The sequence below is a fragment of the Centropristis striata genome, chromosome 14 (assembly GCF_030273125.1).
Source record: "Centropristis striata isolate RG_2023a ecotype Rhode Island chromosome 14, C.striata_1.0, whole genome shotgun sequence".
NCBI lineage: Eukaryota > Metazoa > Chordata > Actinopteri > Perciformes > Serranidae > Centropristis > Centropristis striata.
This window is the reverse complement of record NC_081530.1, coordinates 13,391,373-13,409,191: the sequence shown is the minus strand read 5'-3', so window position 1 is coordinate 13,409,191 and position 17,819 is coordinate 13,391,373. Positions and strand designations below refer to the sequence as shown.

Below are 17,819 nucleotides of genomic sequence, written 5' to 3'. Positions count from 1 at the left end.
TAAATATATTACTTGATTATTATTATTGATGCATTTGTGTAACCAGTGTTTTGAATTTCTCAAGATAAGGCATCCATTTTAACAACTTTTATTTTTTAATTACTTAACTTACTTTCATGTTTAGGGCTGCAACTAACGATTATTTTCATTATCGATTCTTTCGATTATTTAAATGATTAATCGAATAGTTGTTTGGTCAATAAAATGTTGAAAAATATCTATCAGTGTTTCCCAGATCACAAGATGACGTCCTCAAATCTCTTGTCCACAAACCAAAGAGATATTCAGTTTATTGTCATAAAGGAACAAAGAAACCAGAAATTTTCACATTGAAGAACCTGAAATAAGAGAATTTGGACTTACTGTCTTTAAAAAAAAACTGTGATTTGATTATCAAAACAGTTGACGATTAATTTAATAATCGATTATTGTTTGATTAATCGAATAATTGTTGCAGCTCTAATGTGGTTTAATTAAAAAAAAGTCTTATCACTTTAAATTTATCATGTTTTTTATGTTCAATCTCGACCTGAAAAGTAACTAAAGCTGCCAGCTAAATGTAGTGGAGTAAAAATTACAATATTTGCCTCAAAGCTTAGTGGAGTAGAAGCATACAAGTTACATTAAATGGAAATACTCAAGTATTGAGCAAATGTACTTAGCTACATTCCACCATTGCTATCGTTGAGTTTGTCATTTATTTATTTAGCTATGATAGTCGGGTTTTACACCTTACCCTGCCCAGTTACCCCCTGTGTGTAGTTATAAATCAAGTGTTGGTAGTGTTGCGAAAGGTGCTGAATGTTCGGAAATATGGTGGTGTAATAAAGATATTTTTGCAGTCTGATAATGGCATTGTTTCACAAACTGTCTGCTCCTTCGGTGTTAACCCTCTGGAGTCTCCAAAATCACTAAAGCATGACTTCTTCATCACATCCAGACTAGAAAACAAAGCAGCTTGGAGCCCTACTGTAAATTTACCTCTTAAGTTCTGGCTGACTAAAAAAAGATACAAAAAGTTAAAAAAAAAAGACACAAAATGACTAAAAAGACAAAATGAGAAGACAAAATTACCAAAAAAGACTCAAAATGACCAAAAAAAAGACGGAATGGCCAAAAAAAAGACACAGAATGACAAAAAAAGAGACAAAAAGACTTACAAAGACATGAAAATGATCAAAAATGGACAAAATAACTTGATGTTTTGTTGCCATCTTGTGTTTTAAAAAGAGCAGAGCCGTTAAGTGTCGACTTTTCCTATTGGCTGGAGTACCGGTGCTTCTGAAAAGCAGTCCTCTGATTGGTCGGTTTATCTGCGAGACGATTCGCCATCTATCTTGCAGATGGCGGAGCCGGAAAGCTAGAGCTGCAGCTAGCTAATACCCGTTTTTATTTCTAAATGAAAAGTATTTAAGTGTATCGTTTTCGGAGCCACTCAGTAAAACTCATATTTTATTCTGTTTAATTTTCCACATGATATTGTAAGTGTATTTAATAGGTGCGTTTTGTACAGTATTTATTTTGCAGCCCGGTAGCATCTTTGTTGGGAGTTCAGGCCTCCGGTGCCTCCGCTTGTCGATTTTAACAATAGCCGCGATACACTCCCCTGCTCCGCTTGTTTTGGTACATTCAGAGGATTATCTTCGCTTCAGACGGAGAAAGAACATGGAAGATAAACAGGTCTGGGTACGCTTCAGCAATTGATACATTTGTTATGCTGGCGGACGTTTAATTTCAGTGGAATTGAAGACATTTTGCGAGTTGCATCAAAAAATTCGGATCACAAAGGAAGATGTCCAACGGCGCAGCAGGAAGCGGCGCTTTGGCTTGGATGGTAAGTTAGTTTGTGTTACACAACAAATGTTAACTAACTTACAGTTTTTTTTGTATCTAAATTATGCATTTGCAACACCTGGAAGTGTTAACGTTCACCACAGCACACTACACCGGCTCGGTTGCGTTTAAATCCCCAAGCGAGTCCCAGACAGTTTATTCTGTGTCCACAATACGCTGGTTATTAACCCTCTGGAGTCTCCAAAAGCTCCAAAGCAGGACTACTTCATCACATCCAGACTAGAAAACAAAGCAGCGTGGAGCCCTACTGTAAATTTACCTCTAAAGTTTTGGCTGTAAACTCCATGAGGCCAGTTTAAGTTTGATGATGATATACGAAGTAAAAACTGGAGACAAGGTCAAATATATTTTGTATAAAATGATAGAACTGGATGTAGCCCTCTTATATGATATATTTGCAACCTTTGTTCACATTTGCAACATTTAAAATTATTTATTGAGCATGATAGTGTTTTGAAAGTAACATTTTATGTTGGACTAAAAGACTAAAAAGACAGAAAATGAGGGAAAAAAAGACGGAAAATTAGCAAAAAAGAATTGAAAAAAAATTGTTACGCTTAACACACAAGACACAAATAAAATAGTCACACTAGAATAAAAAACAGAGTTGGATGACAGGATCACACACAATCACAAGATCACATTTATGTTGGTTTTTCTGTTTCTTTTTGGTTCAAAATGTTGATCCAGTAAGTCAGAATAACAAATCAATTATTATTAGGTCATAAAAAAAGAGCAAAAAAAAAGACCAACATGGCATTTAAACATTTTTAAGTGCTGTATACAGGCAGGATGAAAAGGATTACTACTAACCTGCGTATTTAACTGCACTAGTTTCACTCATGCAAGTCTTTAAATATGCTTTGGGTGATGTGCACTATTGCAATTTGACTTCTCATTAGAAGAAACCAGTATGGTGACCCAGATGCTCCTGACTCCTACAAACACACACACACACACACACACACACACACACTCATTTAAGGTCAGCTGAAGAGTCAGATCCTGTCCAGTTGTCTGTCTTGATGTTGCGTGTACAGTTAATCACTAGATTTTGTGCCATGAGTAATTTACACATCATTATTGGCACAAACATTAAAAACATGGCCACTGATTTGAGGTTTGGCAAGCTGTTAATATCTGCTTTTAAACAAAATTACTGAGAATACAGTTGGGTTAATAGTACAGATAATATAGTACTTTTACCACAAAATCTTACCGGATTCTGTTAAAATTGAAGGAATCAAAGTATATTTGTGGTGCCATTTATAATGCATGTTCAAGTCATACCTAAACTATTAATATGATTGATGTTTAAATTTTTGTCTTCATTCCCAAAGGCAAATGTTTCATGTTTTGTTTGGCAAGTTAAATGTTGAATGCAAGAAGGGCTGCAAGCAACTAATGATTGTTTTCATAATCGATTAATTGATTCGTTGTTTGGTCAATAAAATGTTGAAAAATATCAATCAGTGTTTCCCAAACCAAAAGATGACGTCCTCAAATCTCTTGTTTTGTCCACAAACCAAAGAGATATTCAATTTATTGTCATAAAGGAACAAAGAAACCAGAAATATTTGTGAATATTTCTGGTTTCTTCTCTTTCATTGAAGAAGCTGAAATCAGAGAATATGGACTTATTGTCTTCAAAAACAAATACTCGATTATCAAAATAGCTGACGATTAATTTAATAATCGATTATTGTTCGATTAATCAAATAATTGTTGCAGATCTAAATGCAAGTATATCCATTTTTATAACAATATTCTAATGAATTGCCCTTAAATGTTGTTATGCTTACCAACAGTAATTATATTTAACATTCCCAAATATTACTGTAGTTCTGAATAGATAGATAAAAGACAGTAAAATGTCCACAAGTTTCTGTCGCTAATGTGTCACCAAAATCACAAAGCCACCGAGAGGTCTAGGGCGTTCTCCCTGTGGTTGTGGTGGTGGTGGTGGGCACTGAATATCTGCTGTCAACACCACAGTAGAGTCATTTTATTGCAGGTCCCGTTTTTTCTTTATCACAAAAAACATTTTCCGCCAAACAGGAGGCTGCGAATGGCAGAGGTGATGGTGGCAAGATGGAAGGGTCCAAGAAAGACAAGGCAGCGTCCAAGTTGTCTGTGGAGAGAGTGTACCAGAAGAAGACCCAACTAGAGCACATTCTCCTCCGCCCAGACACATACATCGGCACTGTGGAGCCCATCACCCAGGTGAGTCCTAGCAAACTGCCTTCCACTGTTGACGTCAAAAATAAACTGATGAGCCTGTTTCAGACATACCCTGTATCTTATACATTTGTTGGCATTATGTTACAATCCAATCCAATCCACTTTATTTATATAGCACAATTTTTAGCAAACACAAGGTTTCCAAAGTGCTGCACAAACAATAAATAGATAACACAATACAAAGAGATGTAGTAAACAACAGAACAGTAAAATGCAATAAGATAAAAAAAAAATAAAAATGGGATAAAAATAAATAAAATGTAAAATGTACTGCCTGCACAAAATAGAATATGCATGTATACAAATAAAAAAAAAATCATAAAGTCAATATCCACACGTGATGTTGAAAGCCAACGAGAAGAGGTGGGTTTTAAGAAGAGACTTAAAATGAGACAGTGAGGAGGCCTGTTACAAGAGGACCTATGGACATTTCTATGTAAAAGTAGCTCCGGTAATCTGCCCACTGAGGGCCTAATAACATCTCCGTTCAGGTGTAATCAACGAGTGTCAAATTAGGTTTAACCCTTTGATGCACGACATATTGACCCCCCTTCTAATGCACAACATAAAAAACATAAAAAATGACCCGCATTCATTTCTCATGTTTTTTCATGCTTTATTTTATGATTGAATAGTCCAAGTATTATTTGAATATCTTTTTTATTACAACAGATAATTCTATCCATTTTTCCTTTCATACTTTATGAAGAATAATATTTTTTTGTATTATTACATCAAATTTATACACATAGGTCAAAAGTGACCCATTCATCCAAATTTGATGTAAAATTAAATGACCTAATACTGTAATGATAGTAATTTGTACTGTACTTGTACTGAATACTTGGACTAATAAATGATAAAATACATTTATTTCAAAGATGTATAATAGAAACACTCAGCCATACATGAAATAACATTGAAAATGGATGTGGGTCATTTTTGACCCTTGTTTTGCATTAGAAGTGTGGTGACACAAAAAAGGTTTTGACCCTTGTTTTGCATTAGAAGTGTAGTGACACAAAAAAGGTTTTTTATTCAAAAAGTAAGAAATTAAAACAAAAGATTAGATGTATGATGATGAAAAACATGTTGATTGAGGAAAACCTGGAATACTGAATGATTAAATTAATTTATTGCAAAGATACAGAAAATAAAAATACAGTCGGGTCACTTTAGACCCATGTTGTGCATCAAAGGGTTAAGTAGTGCTGGGCGATATATACTAAAAGTCATATCCTGATATATTTAGGCTGAATATCGATATAAGATATATATCCCAATATTTTTATCTCAAAGTGAGAGCAAATGTTCAGTCAGAGTCAAATATAACATGTCACAAGTAGTTTTATTGAAACCGATTATTTAAGTGAACATAAATACTGTATAACAACAGGAGGACCTTTTTCAAAATCCAAGCTCCATAAAGTGCACATTTAAATAAAAAATATCTTAAATGAAAATAGCCTATGAAATAAAATAGGCCAGTCTCTTTCTGAAATAAATATATTTATCTGAGAAAAGATTAACGAACATTACAAAATAGGTAAATATGACAAACACTAGTAAGGACAGCATTTATATATAAAAAAAGAAATTGAACTATATCGATATATGCGATATGGTCTATTTCCATATCACATTTAAACATATCGATATATCTTTTATATTGATATATCACCCAGCCCGAGGTTTAAGCCTTAAGTGTCATTGAGACTGGACAGATGACATAGTAAACTGAACACATTCAAATCTAATTTTGATCCATGAAATATGTTCAGAAACTACATATCCAGTATAGGCTAAACAACAGTCTCACTAGTTTAGAGATGTGTTTTACAAGACTAGGGCCAGGTGTTTTCCCTCACTTAAACTGTTCTCTATAAAGGAGTGTTTTTTAATGTGAACCATCTTAACTTTAATGCTATACAATTAGTTTGGGCTGTGATTCTTCTTCTGGGGGAAATTATGTAGCTTAATACACAAACATTGATGACATGACACCATTGTATTCATATTACTCTTCTATTAATCCAGGCCCAAGGCAATCATATAACATGTCATGATAATGATAATAACTTTTATAATGCATGACGCTAAACCTAAAAATTCTTTCTCAGTTTGTGTTCCACAGTAAGCGAGGCTTGGCTGACTGTTTTAGAAATTGATCAGGGATAATTGTGATTGATGGCTCATTGTGCATGCAGAACCTGCATGTCACTGAGCAACAAGTGCTCCATGTATATAAGAATACTTAAATAGGAGTAAAGTATATTATATCAGACAGGCTTCTGTGGTTGATTAACCCATTAAGGCCTAAAATGCCTGGAAAACCTATGAGCGATTTTGAAAGAACCCCCTAAAACCTGAAGTTTTTCTGGAAATTCAACAGAAGATTTTTCAGCCTCTGTAGCAGATAGAAATGAAAGTCAAAAAGTATTTGAGTTTATACCCGTTGCTTTTATGAGAAGTTGAGTTTATTTGTCCAAACCTTCAATAAAGTTTTTTAAAAAATCAACAAACTCAAATACTCTCAAATACTTTTTGAATTTAATTTCTTTCTGCTACAGAGGCTGAAAAATCTATTATTTAGCAGGAAGTGTTGACACTTCTGTTGAATTTCCAGAAAAACTTCTCCAGGCGATTTAGGCCTAAATGGGTTAAATATTGTACCCGTAATTTGTAAGTGGTTTGGATCTGTGTCTTACAGTCTGTTTGAGGCAGCCAAACACAATTAGATGAGTGCTCTGTGGTGAGGATCTGCAGGAGTGATCAACAAAGAACAGTATTTTTCCTCTTCTGAAGGCACATCCTGGAACATAACAGCCTTTAGGCATTTGTTCATCTTGAAAATTAAAACATTTCTGAAAAACAAACACATTTTGTGTGTACATCTCTGTGACTAGCTGCAATATGTCCTTTAAAAGTGACATGTCTTTGACTATGACAAGAGTCATGATAACATGACTATGATATGGCACAAGAAAGACAAATCTATGACTGCTAATATGCGTACACATAACTATGTTAACCTATGTGCTCATTTGCATGCTCTTAGCAGCAGACACTTTTTACTGCTGCCAGTGAGTTCTCCAACCTGAACTTAAAACTATTTGTTTTTGTTTTTTTCAGCAAATGTGGGTTTTTGATGAAGAGATAGGAATGAACCAGAGGGAAATCACCTACGTTCCTGGACTGTACAAAATCTTTGATGAAATTCTTGGTAAGTGAATTCACACTGTTCAACATTCGTTGGCACTCCAATCCTCACAGTTAATATAAAGGTTCATTTTTCATTTGAGATTGTCCCTCTATAAGTGTGATATTGAAGGCTTATTATCGCTATAAAACTGTCGGCGTCATTGACTGAATCACAGTCTGCTGCTGGCACTGCAGCATTGATCTAGGACTGTATGTGGAGATTAGTTTCCCTGCCAGCTTGTCTTTGTGTGCAGCCTGAATGGACATTTGTGAAAAATGACAAGTTGATTCAAAAATCATTTGTGTTTGTTGCAGCTCACGGTCACAGGTGCACTATTATTTATTTGACCTTGTAGAGAAAGCGTGTTCAGTAAGCTAAATAAAGGTTAATAAAGAAGTTACAGTCCGTTAAATGTTAGTTTTAATGACTTTAATACAATGTGGGAGTAATGCTCGACTTGATGCCAGTGTAATCAGACCTTAAACGGTGTGGCTCAACACTACTCACAGCATCACAGCTCATGAGAGTGTTGCCTTCATTTCTTAGCCTGTGTGTTTATAAAGGTGTTTGATTGATGACCGTGTCATTGTCTGGATACTGCTGCCTCCTAGCCTGGGTATACCCAGACTGCCTTGCACGCTCAAATTTAATTTCGAACTGCGGCGGGGTCTGGAAACTAGGAAGCATTCTTAGCCCTGTTTTAGGGATCCAATCACAGAGCGGGGAGGGACGGCAAGACGATGACGCGTACTACTCGGCACTTGGAAGCTTGTAGTTTTCCGGATCCAACATGGCTGCTGCAGACGCGAAACTCTCTTTAGCTGTAGATGGTGTTTTAAATAGTTTAGAGCGAAAGTTGAAAGGCGAAAGGTCTCTCGCCGGCTCCGCTGTCCCCCGGCTCGGAGCGAGATCACCGGTAGCGCAGGTGATTAGCGCCGAGCCGCTGAGACCGCCGGTCACCACCGGTGATCTCGCTCCGAGCCCGGGGACAGCGGAGCCGCCGAGAGACCCGCAGCAGCTTGTTTATTGCCCATAAAATCAGTGGATGTGTGTGGCTGAATGACATGAGAGGGAATAAAGCGTGAAAATAAATAATCTTGCAGAAAGCGAGAACTGGAGGAGCAAAGCAGCAAACAACACTCTCTCACAGACACACACACAACAAACATCCATTTCTGTTGCTCTACTACGTCATCTGGTATAACTGATCTGATTGGCTAAGAGCTACCTACAGACGCTTTTGATAGACATTCTAAGCGTCCAATAAACGGCTCTGGAGGATCGTAAACCACACCTCCTCTACGGAGAAATCCATTGCTCGTTGCCAGACTAGACCTCATTTGAGAATAGTCTGGTGTTAGCCAGGCTAGCTGCCTCCCGTGTAGTAGCTAGAATCACTCTCAGTAGAAATTCAACTAACACTTCTGTGTGAAATTATTAATTTATAAGTTATAAGTAGCAAGTTTTTTTTTTCATTTTTCGGTCACTGAACTGAGTGGGTTACATGATTCTTATTCAATTGTTTAAAATCCATATTCTTTCATTTTATTCAGATGTAAGGGTGATTCTCATGAAGCCAGTCTAAGTTATGTCTAAGATTATAAGGACATACTTTATTAAACTAAATATATTTCACTATGAATGAACAATATAGCCATAATGATGCACAATTCATTGTTTTGTGTTAAAATAATATTTTCTATAAAACAAACCTTTCGTTGTTTTTTTTATTTTTTTATTTAAAAATGTGTTATGGTAATGAATTTTGCTCAGTGTCGCAAAAAATGTCAGAACATACCTTAACATTTTTAAAATAAATTATAAATTCATATTAAACACTGACTTTAGATTGTTTATATATATATATATAAGGGTCAAAGAAAATGTGTATTCAATGCCCTTGGATTTTTGCTATGAGCTCATGAGAATGATGTTCATGAGAATCACCCATAATGACATTAGCAGTGTAGGTGATCATTTCCCAGCACAGATATTTCCATCACCATGCCTATATAAAACAGTAATAAACCTCCCAGACAGTATATTGCCTTTTTACAGGCAGCAACTCAAATTTCTACAGATACAGGTTTCTTACCATTACTGCTTCCCAGTCCAAGAATAAACCTCTTACTATCCCCAATGATCTAATAGCCTGTTTAAATAAACATTCTCCTCAATAAGAATACATGTTCCCACTAGAGCTGCAGCTAATGATTTCATTTATTCATGTTGTTGGTTACTTCTTTAACTAATCAATTACTACAACATTCTCCGGTTCAGATCAAATGTGAGAATACGTGCCTTTGTTTCTGTGGTTGTTATTATAAATCCAGTCATTGGATTTTGAACTGTTCTTCAGACAGAACCAGACATTTGAAGATGTCACCTTGTAATCTTTACTTTGTTTTCATGTTGTTTTTTTCCCGTTAACAGTCAATGCAGCAGACAACAAACAAAGGGACAAGAACATGAGTCACATTAAGATCAACATTGATGCGTGAGTACAATGTTTTGTATTAAAACGACCAAAAAGAGTGTACCATTTATAACCATTACATTTTTTTTCTATTCCCATGACCAGTTTTTTCTTTTCTTTTCCTTTTTTACAAAATGTCATGTAAATGTATTTATGCCATTATGAACTCATCACAACCTGTGCACCAGGAATTTTCTCCTCCTGTTCTCAGCTACTGTGATTTATTTTCTTTATCAGTAAGCTGTGCTGGTCTGGCTGGAGGCCTGTCCCTGCCTGTTTTCTTTATGCTGTGGATATAGCCAGGGCTTGCTGAATACATGCAGAAGATGAATGAGGTTTAAAACATGGATCCAGGCATAACTACAGTATAATGAGCCTGTGCTGAAATGCACTGAGCTCTTGTTTTATATGCAGTTCACCTCCATCCTGCCAACTGCATCAACATCTGACTGCTTAAACAGCAGTGTGTCCTTCAGATGAGCCGCTGCTCTCTCCAATGTCCCCTGCTGTATAAATGATACCATTAGCCCTGCCGCACTCAGGTCTCTGCTGCTAATGTGGTTTTATAGAGATGTTAATGCTCCTCTCCACAGCTCCCCCAGCCTGTTTGTGGGTCAGCTTATTAAGCACTGTTGTCATTATTCTGAGTCACAACAGAATTAACTGCCTTATATCCTAGGTAAGATGTATTGATATTAGGGACGGGCATTTCATGCAAAAATATTATTCAGCATTCACTGGGAGCTATTTGACCATTCTTTTTTTTTTCTTTTTATCCCACGAATTTGTAACCCATTTTATTTATCACCCAGTTTGTCCTATTTCATGATCCTGGGCCATTCTTCAAAGATTCCTCATTTTCCTGCATCACAGACATTCACGATTTTTACAACTCTGGAAAATGTGCTTTCCTGTGCTACTGCACACTGGGGAATAAACGGAAAATTCACAGCATGGGTACATGATAACACTAGCAACATGGTGCTAGCCAATACTGAACACCTGGAGTGGGACTCTCAGCCTTGTTTTGCACATTGAGTCCAGCTTGCTATAAAGAATAGATTCAAGCTTCAACACATAAACCATGTTGAAGTGGCTAATCCTATTTCTCCTTTTAGCCAGCTCAGGTTGCAGATATGCCGACACACATTACAATAAGCACGCGCAGAGACGCTCATCCACTTCTGATGTTTATTGAAAAGAACTCCGGTTGACTTTCCTTCATTTCAATACAAAATAAAACTATTCACTTAATGCGATCCAAAACATTTGGTTTTCTAAGTATTCTAGTGCGTGAGTGCGGTCGGAAAACTGTTTACACTCTGCCTCCTAACCCTCCAAAACATCATTCACAAAAAAATTAAATATCCACCTGCCTGTGGGAGGTGCATTACATACGTCACCATCCCAATACAAATAAAATAATGTCTTTAAATTCCTTTGGAAGTTTTAAACCAGGTTGGCTCCAAATTTTGTTACTTTCCTTAATAATTTCTTTTACAAATAAAAAAATAACATAATTAACTTAAAACAAGTTAACATATTTTCTAATTATATTTTAGTGTTCAATATGGCACCAACACATGAGCTTGCATCTGACACTTGTTAGGTTTCTCTTTTCAATTACAGTGCAACCACACCGCACCTCGTTGTTCCAAACATAGCCATTTTTTATGGTTGTAGTAGTCTTTGCATGTGTCTCTTGTTTTTACAGAAGCATCCAGCGGTGTCAAACTCATTTTAGTTTGTTTTTAATTTGATCTCATCTGGGCCAGATCAGAAAAAGCATTGCGTGCCAATCTATAAACAACCCCTCAATTTGTCCCTTTCTTTAAACTACAAGTACATTCCGAAAATGTTTACAATTAATGAGCATTCTATTAACAAAAACTAATCAAAAACAGCTTCAGGTCTCTTAAGAAAAATAAGTGCATTTCAACAATAAGTTGTCCATTTTTCTGGCATAAGCCAACACTTTGTGTCGACTTTGCTCAATTTTAACAAATTTTCTGCCAGCAGCTCCTGCATGAACCTGCATTAACTATGCTTGACAGTTTTGTGTCACATAAGCTGTGTTTTCACTAGGGGGTGAAAGTGTCCACCGGGAAAGTCTCAGGGCACACCCTCTCAAAAGTCTGCTCACTCTGTGTGTTTCCATTACAAATTAGTCCCCAGAGGGATTTAGAGACTCTGGAGGTAACGTCAGCAGCTGAAAGAAGCATGGCTAATTATAAACAGTCTCCACTGATCATAAACTAGTGATTGTGAATTAACCGGCACCGCTAACCGTGCACAGAGTGTCTGGTGCTTATTGTAAACAAACGGAGATCGCTAAGTGAACACCTCCTGTAGCAGCAGCAGCACATACACACTGTACTGCTACAGAGCCAACTGTAGCTAACTGCCGCTAACGGCGGCTCTTCTTAACAAGCGGGCCTCCGGCTCGTTAGCGTCTCATTAAAAAGAGTAAGAAGGAGTTGCTAAGGGGGGTCTGAAAAGTCACTAAATTTAGCAACAAAGTTGCTAAGTTGGGAACACTGCTTTGCCGGCTTTTACAAATGGCGTGTGTTGTTGCAGGTTCCGGACTGCTCATATTCAAATTAGGGGCGTTTCGGCAAGTGAGACCCGCCTCATTCCGGGTATTGTCTGGCTATTACCCGGTAGTGGAAATAGCCCTATAGCCTGTACACAAGCATGTGGGATCTATGATAGCCTATCCCTCACACGGCCTGCTACTGTTAGGACGGCACAACCCCCAGTGGACAAACAAGAATAGCAGTGCATTGTATTGAAAGTTCAGAATTAATTACTTCTAAGCTAATGTCACTGCAAAATCATCCAGTGGGCCAGACTGGACCCTTTGGCAGGCTGGTTCTGGCCTTCAGGCTGCATGTTTGACACCCCTGATCAGCACATATCTTTGCACTTTAGCAAATGCTATACTGCCCATGTGTGATTAACAAATTGAACATGTTTTACCCAAGCCTCATAGTAACACATTACTAATGTCCTTGCGAATATCTGTCCTTCCTCTCATCTGAACTGGTGGCAGTTGCACGTTCAGACTTTTAGAGTGGGTTGACCGAGGAAAAACCTCATGTATCTGGATTCCTAGAACCCTGGTTACATATTAAGTCTCATTTCAACATTTTAAATGGTCGGCCCCTGGTTCCTTCATGTAACCTGAAGTGGAGTACTTTTTATAGAAAGTAACTAATAATAAGATTTTATTCCCCTTGCTGGATCGAATACAATAACTGAGTTATGTCACTGCCAACCATCTCAAAAATATCAGAGTTGAACTTCGCCTGAATAAAATAGTCTTGAAGTCTTGAATTTGAATGATTATTGTAATAAATCAGAAATTCTTTAATCAAAGAATAAATAAACAGCACTAAGAATCCAGCAAGATATTTGAGTTTTCAGTAGTTCTGATCTGTGTCTTTATGTGGGTACACAAAAAGAACTGTTCACACATAGATATCATTCAGATTGTCTGTCTCAATCCATAAACCCCCTGTAGTTCATTCCTGTCCTTTATTTTGCCTCCCCCAGTGAATCCAACACCATTTCTATCTGGAACAATGGTAAAGGAATACCAGTGGTGGAGCACAAGGATGAGAAGATGTACGTCCCAGCTCTCATTTTCGGCCACCTGCTCACCTCCAGCAACTATGATGATGATGAGAAGAAAGTGACAGGTGAGAAGAGATATCTTAACATGTTTATCAGTGGTTATTTTGGTATGTTCAGTAATATTGCTAACTGCTGTCTGCAATGCTGTTTGGCCCAGGTGGAAGGAATGGATACGGTGCTAAACTCTGTAACATCTTCAGTACCAAGTTCACAGTGGAAACCGCCTGCAAGGAATACAGACACAGTTTCAAACAGGTGAGGATGTTGCCTCTGTTAATATGCACCAAATAAATTTTACCTGCGTCAACATTGACTTAAAATAAGACTATGTACAATTCCCATTGGTTGTCACAGAGAGGATATTTTTTTCTTTGGTCAAAGGTTATCATTTTACTTTACTAAAGATAAACTGGATAGTAATGACTGATTTGATCTGATTGTTGTAAATTTGAATACAACATTTTCACCACATCCACGTGATATTTGAATGAGGTAATTGCTGTTTTATAGGGTTTTGTCATGTTGTCATATCTGAGGTAAGGTTGTTTATACTATCACCTTTGGTGGTTGCACTCAATTGATAGATGGGGCATAAATGTTAAGTCACTACATGAAATTGTCATTTCAATTCAGTTTTATTTGTATAGCCCAAAATCACAAATCACAGATTTGCCTCAAAGGGCTTCACAGACTGTACATGGTACGACACCCTCTGTCCTTTGACCCTCACAGCGGCCAGGGAAAAACTCCTCAAAAAACCCTTTTAGCAGGGGAAAAAGAAGAAGAAACCTCAGGGAGAGCGACAGAGGAGGGATCCATCTCCCAGGACGGACAGATGTCAATAGATGTCGTTGTACAGGATCAACAGAGTAGAATAGAGTAGATAGAGGTTGAAGGGGGGGAGAGAGGGAGGATAGAGAGAGACTGTTGAGGGAGAGAGACAGAGAGGAGCAGGAGTTCTGGGAGGAGACAGCAGCAGGGGATGAAGGGCCACCATTGGCCAGTAGTGATGGTGAGTGTAGAGTGGACCAGGAGAGGAGCATTCCCATCTGGGCCGAACCATCTCCACAGCAGTGAGAGCAGCAGGAGTGATGCCGAGCAGGACCACAGCTTGACACCAAGAAAAGTGCGAGTACTCTGGTAAATTACAAGCTTGTATCATGTATTATTGGGTCATCAGAGAGAAAGAAGAAAAGAGCGGCCCGGTTATTGGTGTCCCCCGACACATTGGGCCTATAGCGGCATAACTAGGGGCTGGTCCAAGGCCTCAGCCAGCCCTAACTATAGGCTTTGTCAAAGAGGAAAGTTTGAAGTTTACTCTTGAATAAAGAGAGGGTGTCTGTACTGAGACTGGGAGATGATTCCACAAGAGAGGAGCTTGATAACTGAAGGCTCTGGCTCCTAATCTACGTTTAAGGACTTTCGGAACCACATGTAACCTAGAATTTTGGGAGCGTAGTGTTCTAGAAGGGTAGTAGATTCACAGCCTTTTTCACAACAATAACATCAACCAAATCTGCATCTCCACATACCTGATTTAAGGATTATATCACAGTGGTTTAAGAGACTAAACACCGTAGAGATTAAATGCATGGGTTACAGTTAGAGGTGTCTGAGTTTTAGACGATCAAGTACATACCCATGTATAAAAAAAGCTTTTATTACATTTTTTTGTTATAATAATCTAGAAGTGAATGACAGCATATGTGTGTATTTTACCATGTTTTTACCATCTGCAGACGTGGCAGAACAACATGAGCAAGACCTCTGAGCCCAAGATTAAGTTCTTTGACGGGGACGATTTCACCTGTGTGACGTTCCAGCCAGACCTGTCTAAGTTCAAGATGGAGAAGCTGGACAAAGATACTGTAGCACTCCTGACCCGCAGAGCTTATGATGTAGCCGGCTCCTGCAGGGGCATTAAAGTCACGCTGAATGGAAAAAAATTACCTGTAAGTCTCCCAATTTATTACGCATCTTACTTTGTTGTGGTTTTAAAGTCTGTGTTGAGGGTTTAGTGTTATCCCACAGGGTAACTGCAAGAGTTTCACCATTGTTTGTTCCATCTGTGACTGCGATTTTAAAATAACGAAAATGAAGTTGAAAGTAAACAATGAAATGTCCACAGTTTTCTGGCCTGATTCTTTCATGACTGAGCAATATTACACATATTCAATTTCACAGTAATACTTAAACAAATGCTGTAACATACGGTCCCATTGAATCATCAGTTGGTTTAGACCTTGACCTCTCACTGATGCTCTACAATAACCCATTTAGGCCTAAAACACCTGTAAAAAATGCCTGTAAAACCTCTGGGCAGTTTTAAAGTAACCCCCTAAATCTTGAAGTTTTTCTGGAAATTGAACAGAAGTCTCAACGTCTACTAAATATTAGATTTTTCAGCCTCTGTAGCAGATAGAAATGAAATTCAAAAAGTATTTGAGAGCTTATAGCTGTTATATCTGAGCTCCCTCCGCTATAGTCGTCTTCCACCATGAGTTCAAAGTTCTGAAAAGTCCCATGTTGCATTGCGACACTCCCACATGTATTCTGATGCATTTCATTGGCCAAGAGACCGAAAATAGGTGGAAAAAACTACAAATACTACAAAGCGACGTATCCACTTTCCTGGCGTTAATGGTAGAATAACGCAACAGTGCCCCCGGTTTTAATGGTAGAAATGCGGTAATGCTTTCCTGGCTTACTGTCAGTGAAACACCTGTGCTCTTTCAGTGTGAAACGTTTGATGTGCAGTACTCACCTTCTGTAGACTATGTTGGGTGATTCACATAAAATAATATGAAGATTTGCTTACCAGCTGCACACAGGAATGACCATGTCAGGATGACCAGACATGCTTGGATGTCATTTTTTTTTTATTATGATGGCAGATATCAATCACTTGTTGCATTTCTGTTCATAAATATTATCAATTGTAGCTGTGCTCCTGGACTTGTGATGAGCCTGACAATGTTGTTTCATCAGTGAATATAAGCTATTGAAACCTAACTTGTATATGTCTTTTCTCCGAATAAAGATTACGGGTTTCCGCAGCTATGTGGATCTGTATGTGAAGGACAAACTGGACGAGACGGGTGTTGCTCTGAAGGTAGTGAATGAGACTGTGAATGATCGTTGGGAGGTTTGCCTCACCCTAAGCGAGAAGGGCTTCCAACAAATCGGCTTTGTCAACAGCATCGCCACTACCAAGGTATCTTATTCATGCTTTAACCTCTATCAGCTTTTCACTGTTAATAATAAAACATCAAAGCAAAGAGTAAAAATGTCTTTCTAACATGAGGGATATGTTTGTTTCAGGGTGGCAGACATGTTGACTATGTGGTGGACCAAATAGTGTCTAAACTTATTGAAGTGGTGAAGAAGAAGAACAAGGCAGGAGTGTCAGTCAAACCCTTCCAGGTAGAGTTATGAGTGATTTTATGCAACATTTTGAGCTCAATGCAAGTGTGTTGGTTCTATTGCAGACATGTTGAAAACTGAGTGACCTTCCTTTCAATTGTGCTTCAGGTGAAGAACCACATCTGGGTGTTTGTGAACGCATTGATCGAGAACCCCACCTTTGACTCCCAGACCAAGGAGAATATGACACTCCAGACCAAGAGCTTTGGGTCCAAGTGCCTTTTGTCAGAGAAGTTCATCAGGGCTGTAAGGACTCTACTAATGCACTCTCCACTCACTCATGAGAAACCACCAACAGTCAGTAAAGGTTTTTGTCTCTTTGTCGCACACAGGCTACCAACTGTGGGATCGTTGAGAGTATACTCAACTGGGTGAAGTTCAAAGCTCAGACGCAGCTCAATAAGAAGTGCTCATCTGTCAAGTACAGCAAGATCAAAGGCATCCCCAAGCTAGACGACGCCAACGATGCTGGTGTGTTAACACTCTTCTGTATTTGTTGCCTTGAATGTACACCACTCATACCTGTCAAGTGTCGGATTTGAAAATAAGGGAAATTTTCCAGCTACTGTTGCAAGCAGTCCCACCACCCCAACCAAGTTCCAGTATGCCCTACATTATAAGACAGGCGTACAAGAAAGCTAAAATCACCACTTGTCAACCATTATAAACTACAATTGGCTTTATGCACAGCTGCACTACTTCCTGAACTTCAGCCAGCTCCTTTGTTTCCTGTCTGCCATTATTGGACAAACTGATTCATCCAGGTGAGCCTGACCTCAGTTGTCATAGCAACAATAATCAGACACACCTGGATTAACCAGTTAGTCAGAACCCTATGGGTGACGTCACGGTGACTACGTCCATTATTTATTTATGTAAAAGTAATTTTTTGGGTATTTTTATAGCTTTATTGATAGAGAGATATTCAGAGTTAAAGGGGAAGACAGAGGGAAAGTGCTCTGAGCCGATTTGAACCCGGTCCACCAG

At 38.1% G+C, this 17,819-nt stretch overlaps 1 protein-coding gene across 3 annotated transcripts in view; it reads left to right on the top strand.

Moving 5' to 3' along the window:
* The first annotated feature begins 1,331 nt into the window (after nt 1-1,331).
* top2b (DNA topoisomerase II beta) overlaps nt 1,332-17,819 on the top strand; it is a 39,034-nt gene continuing 22,546 nt past the window's right edge. For 2 of the 3 annotated variants that reach the window (XM_059349643.1, XM_059349642.1), the window contains exons 1-11: nt 1,332-1,834; nt 3,913-4,077; nt 7,228-7,318; nt 9,731-9,794; nt 13,329-13,474; nt 13,567-13,664; nt 15,149-15,361; nt 16,450-16,623; nt 16,731-16,832; nt 16,941-17,078; nt 17,165-17,303. In XM_059349643.1, the coding sequence (XP_059205626.1) occupies nt 1,793-1,834; nt 3,913-4,077; nt 7,228-7,318; nt 9,731-9,794; nt 13,329-13,474; nt 13,567-13,664; nt 15,149-15,361; nt 16,450-16,623; nt 16,731-16,832; nt 16,941-17,078; nt 17,165-17,303 (1,372 nt within the window). In that variant the 5' untranslated portion in view covers nt 1,332-1,792. Of the gene's footprint in view, nt 1,835-3,912; nt 4,078-7,227; nt 7,319-9,730; nt 9,795-13,328; nt 13,475-13,566; nt 13,665-13,919; nt 13,946-15,148; nt 15,362-16,449; nt 16,624-16,730; nt 16,833-16,940; nt 17,079-17,164; nt 17,304-17,819 lie in introns of those variants that run through there. The other variant, XM_059349644.1, reaches the window with a different exon arrangement.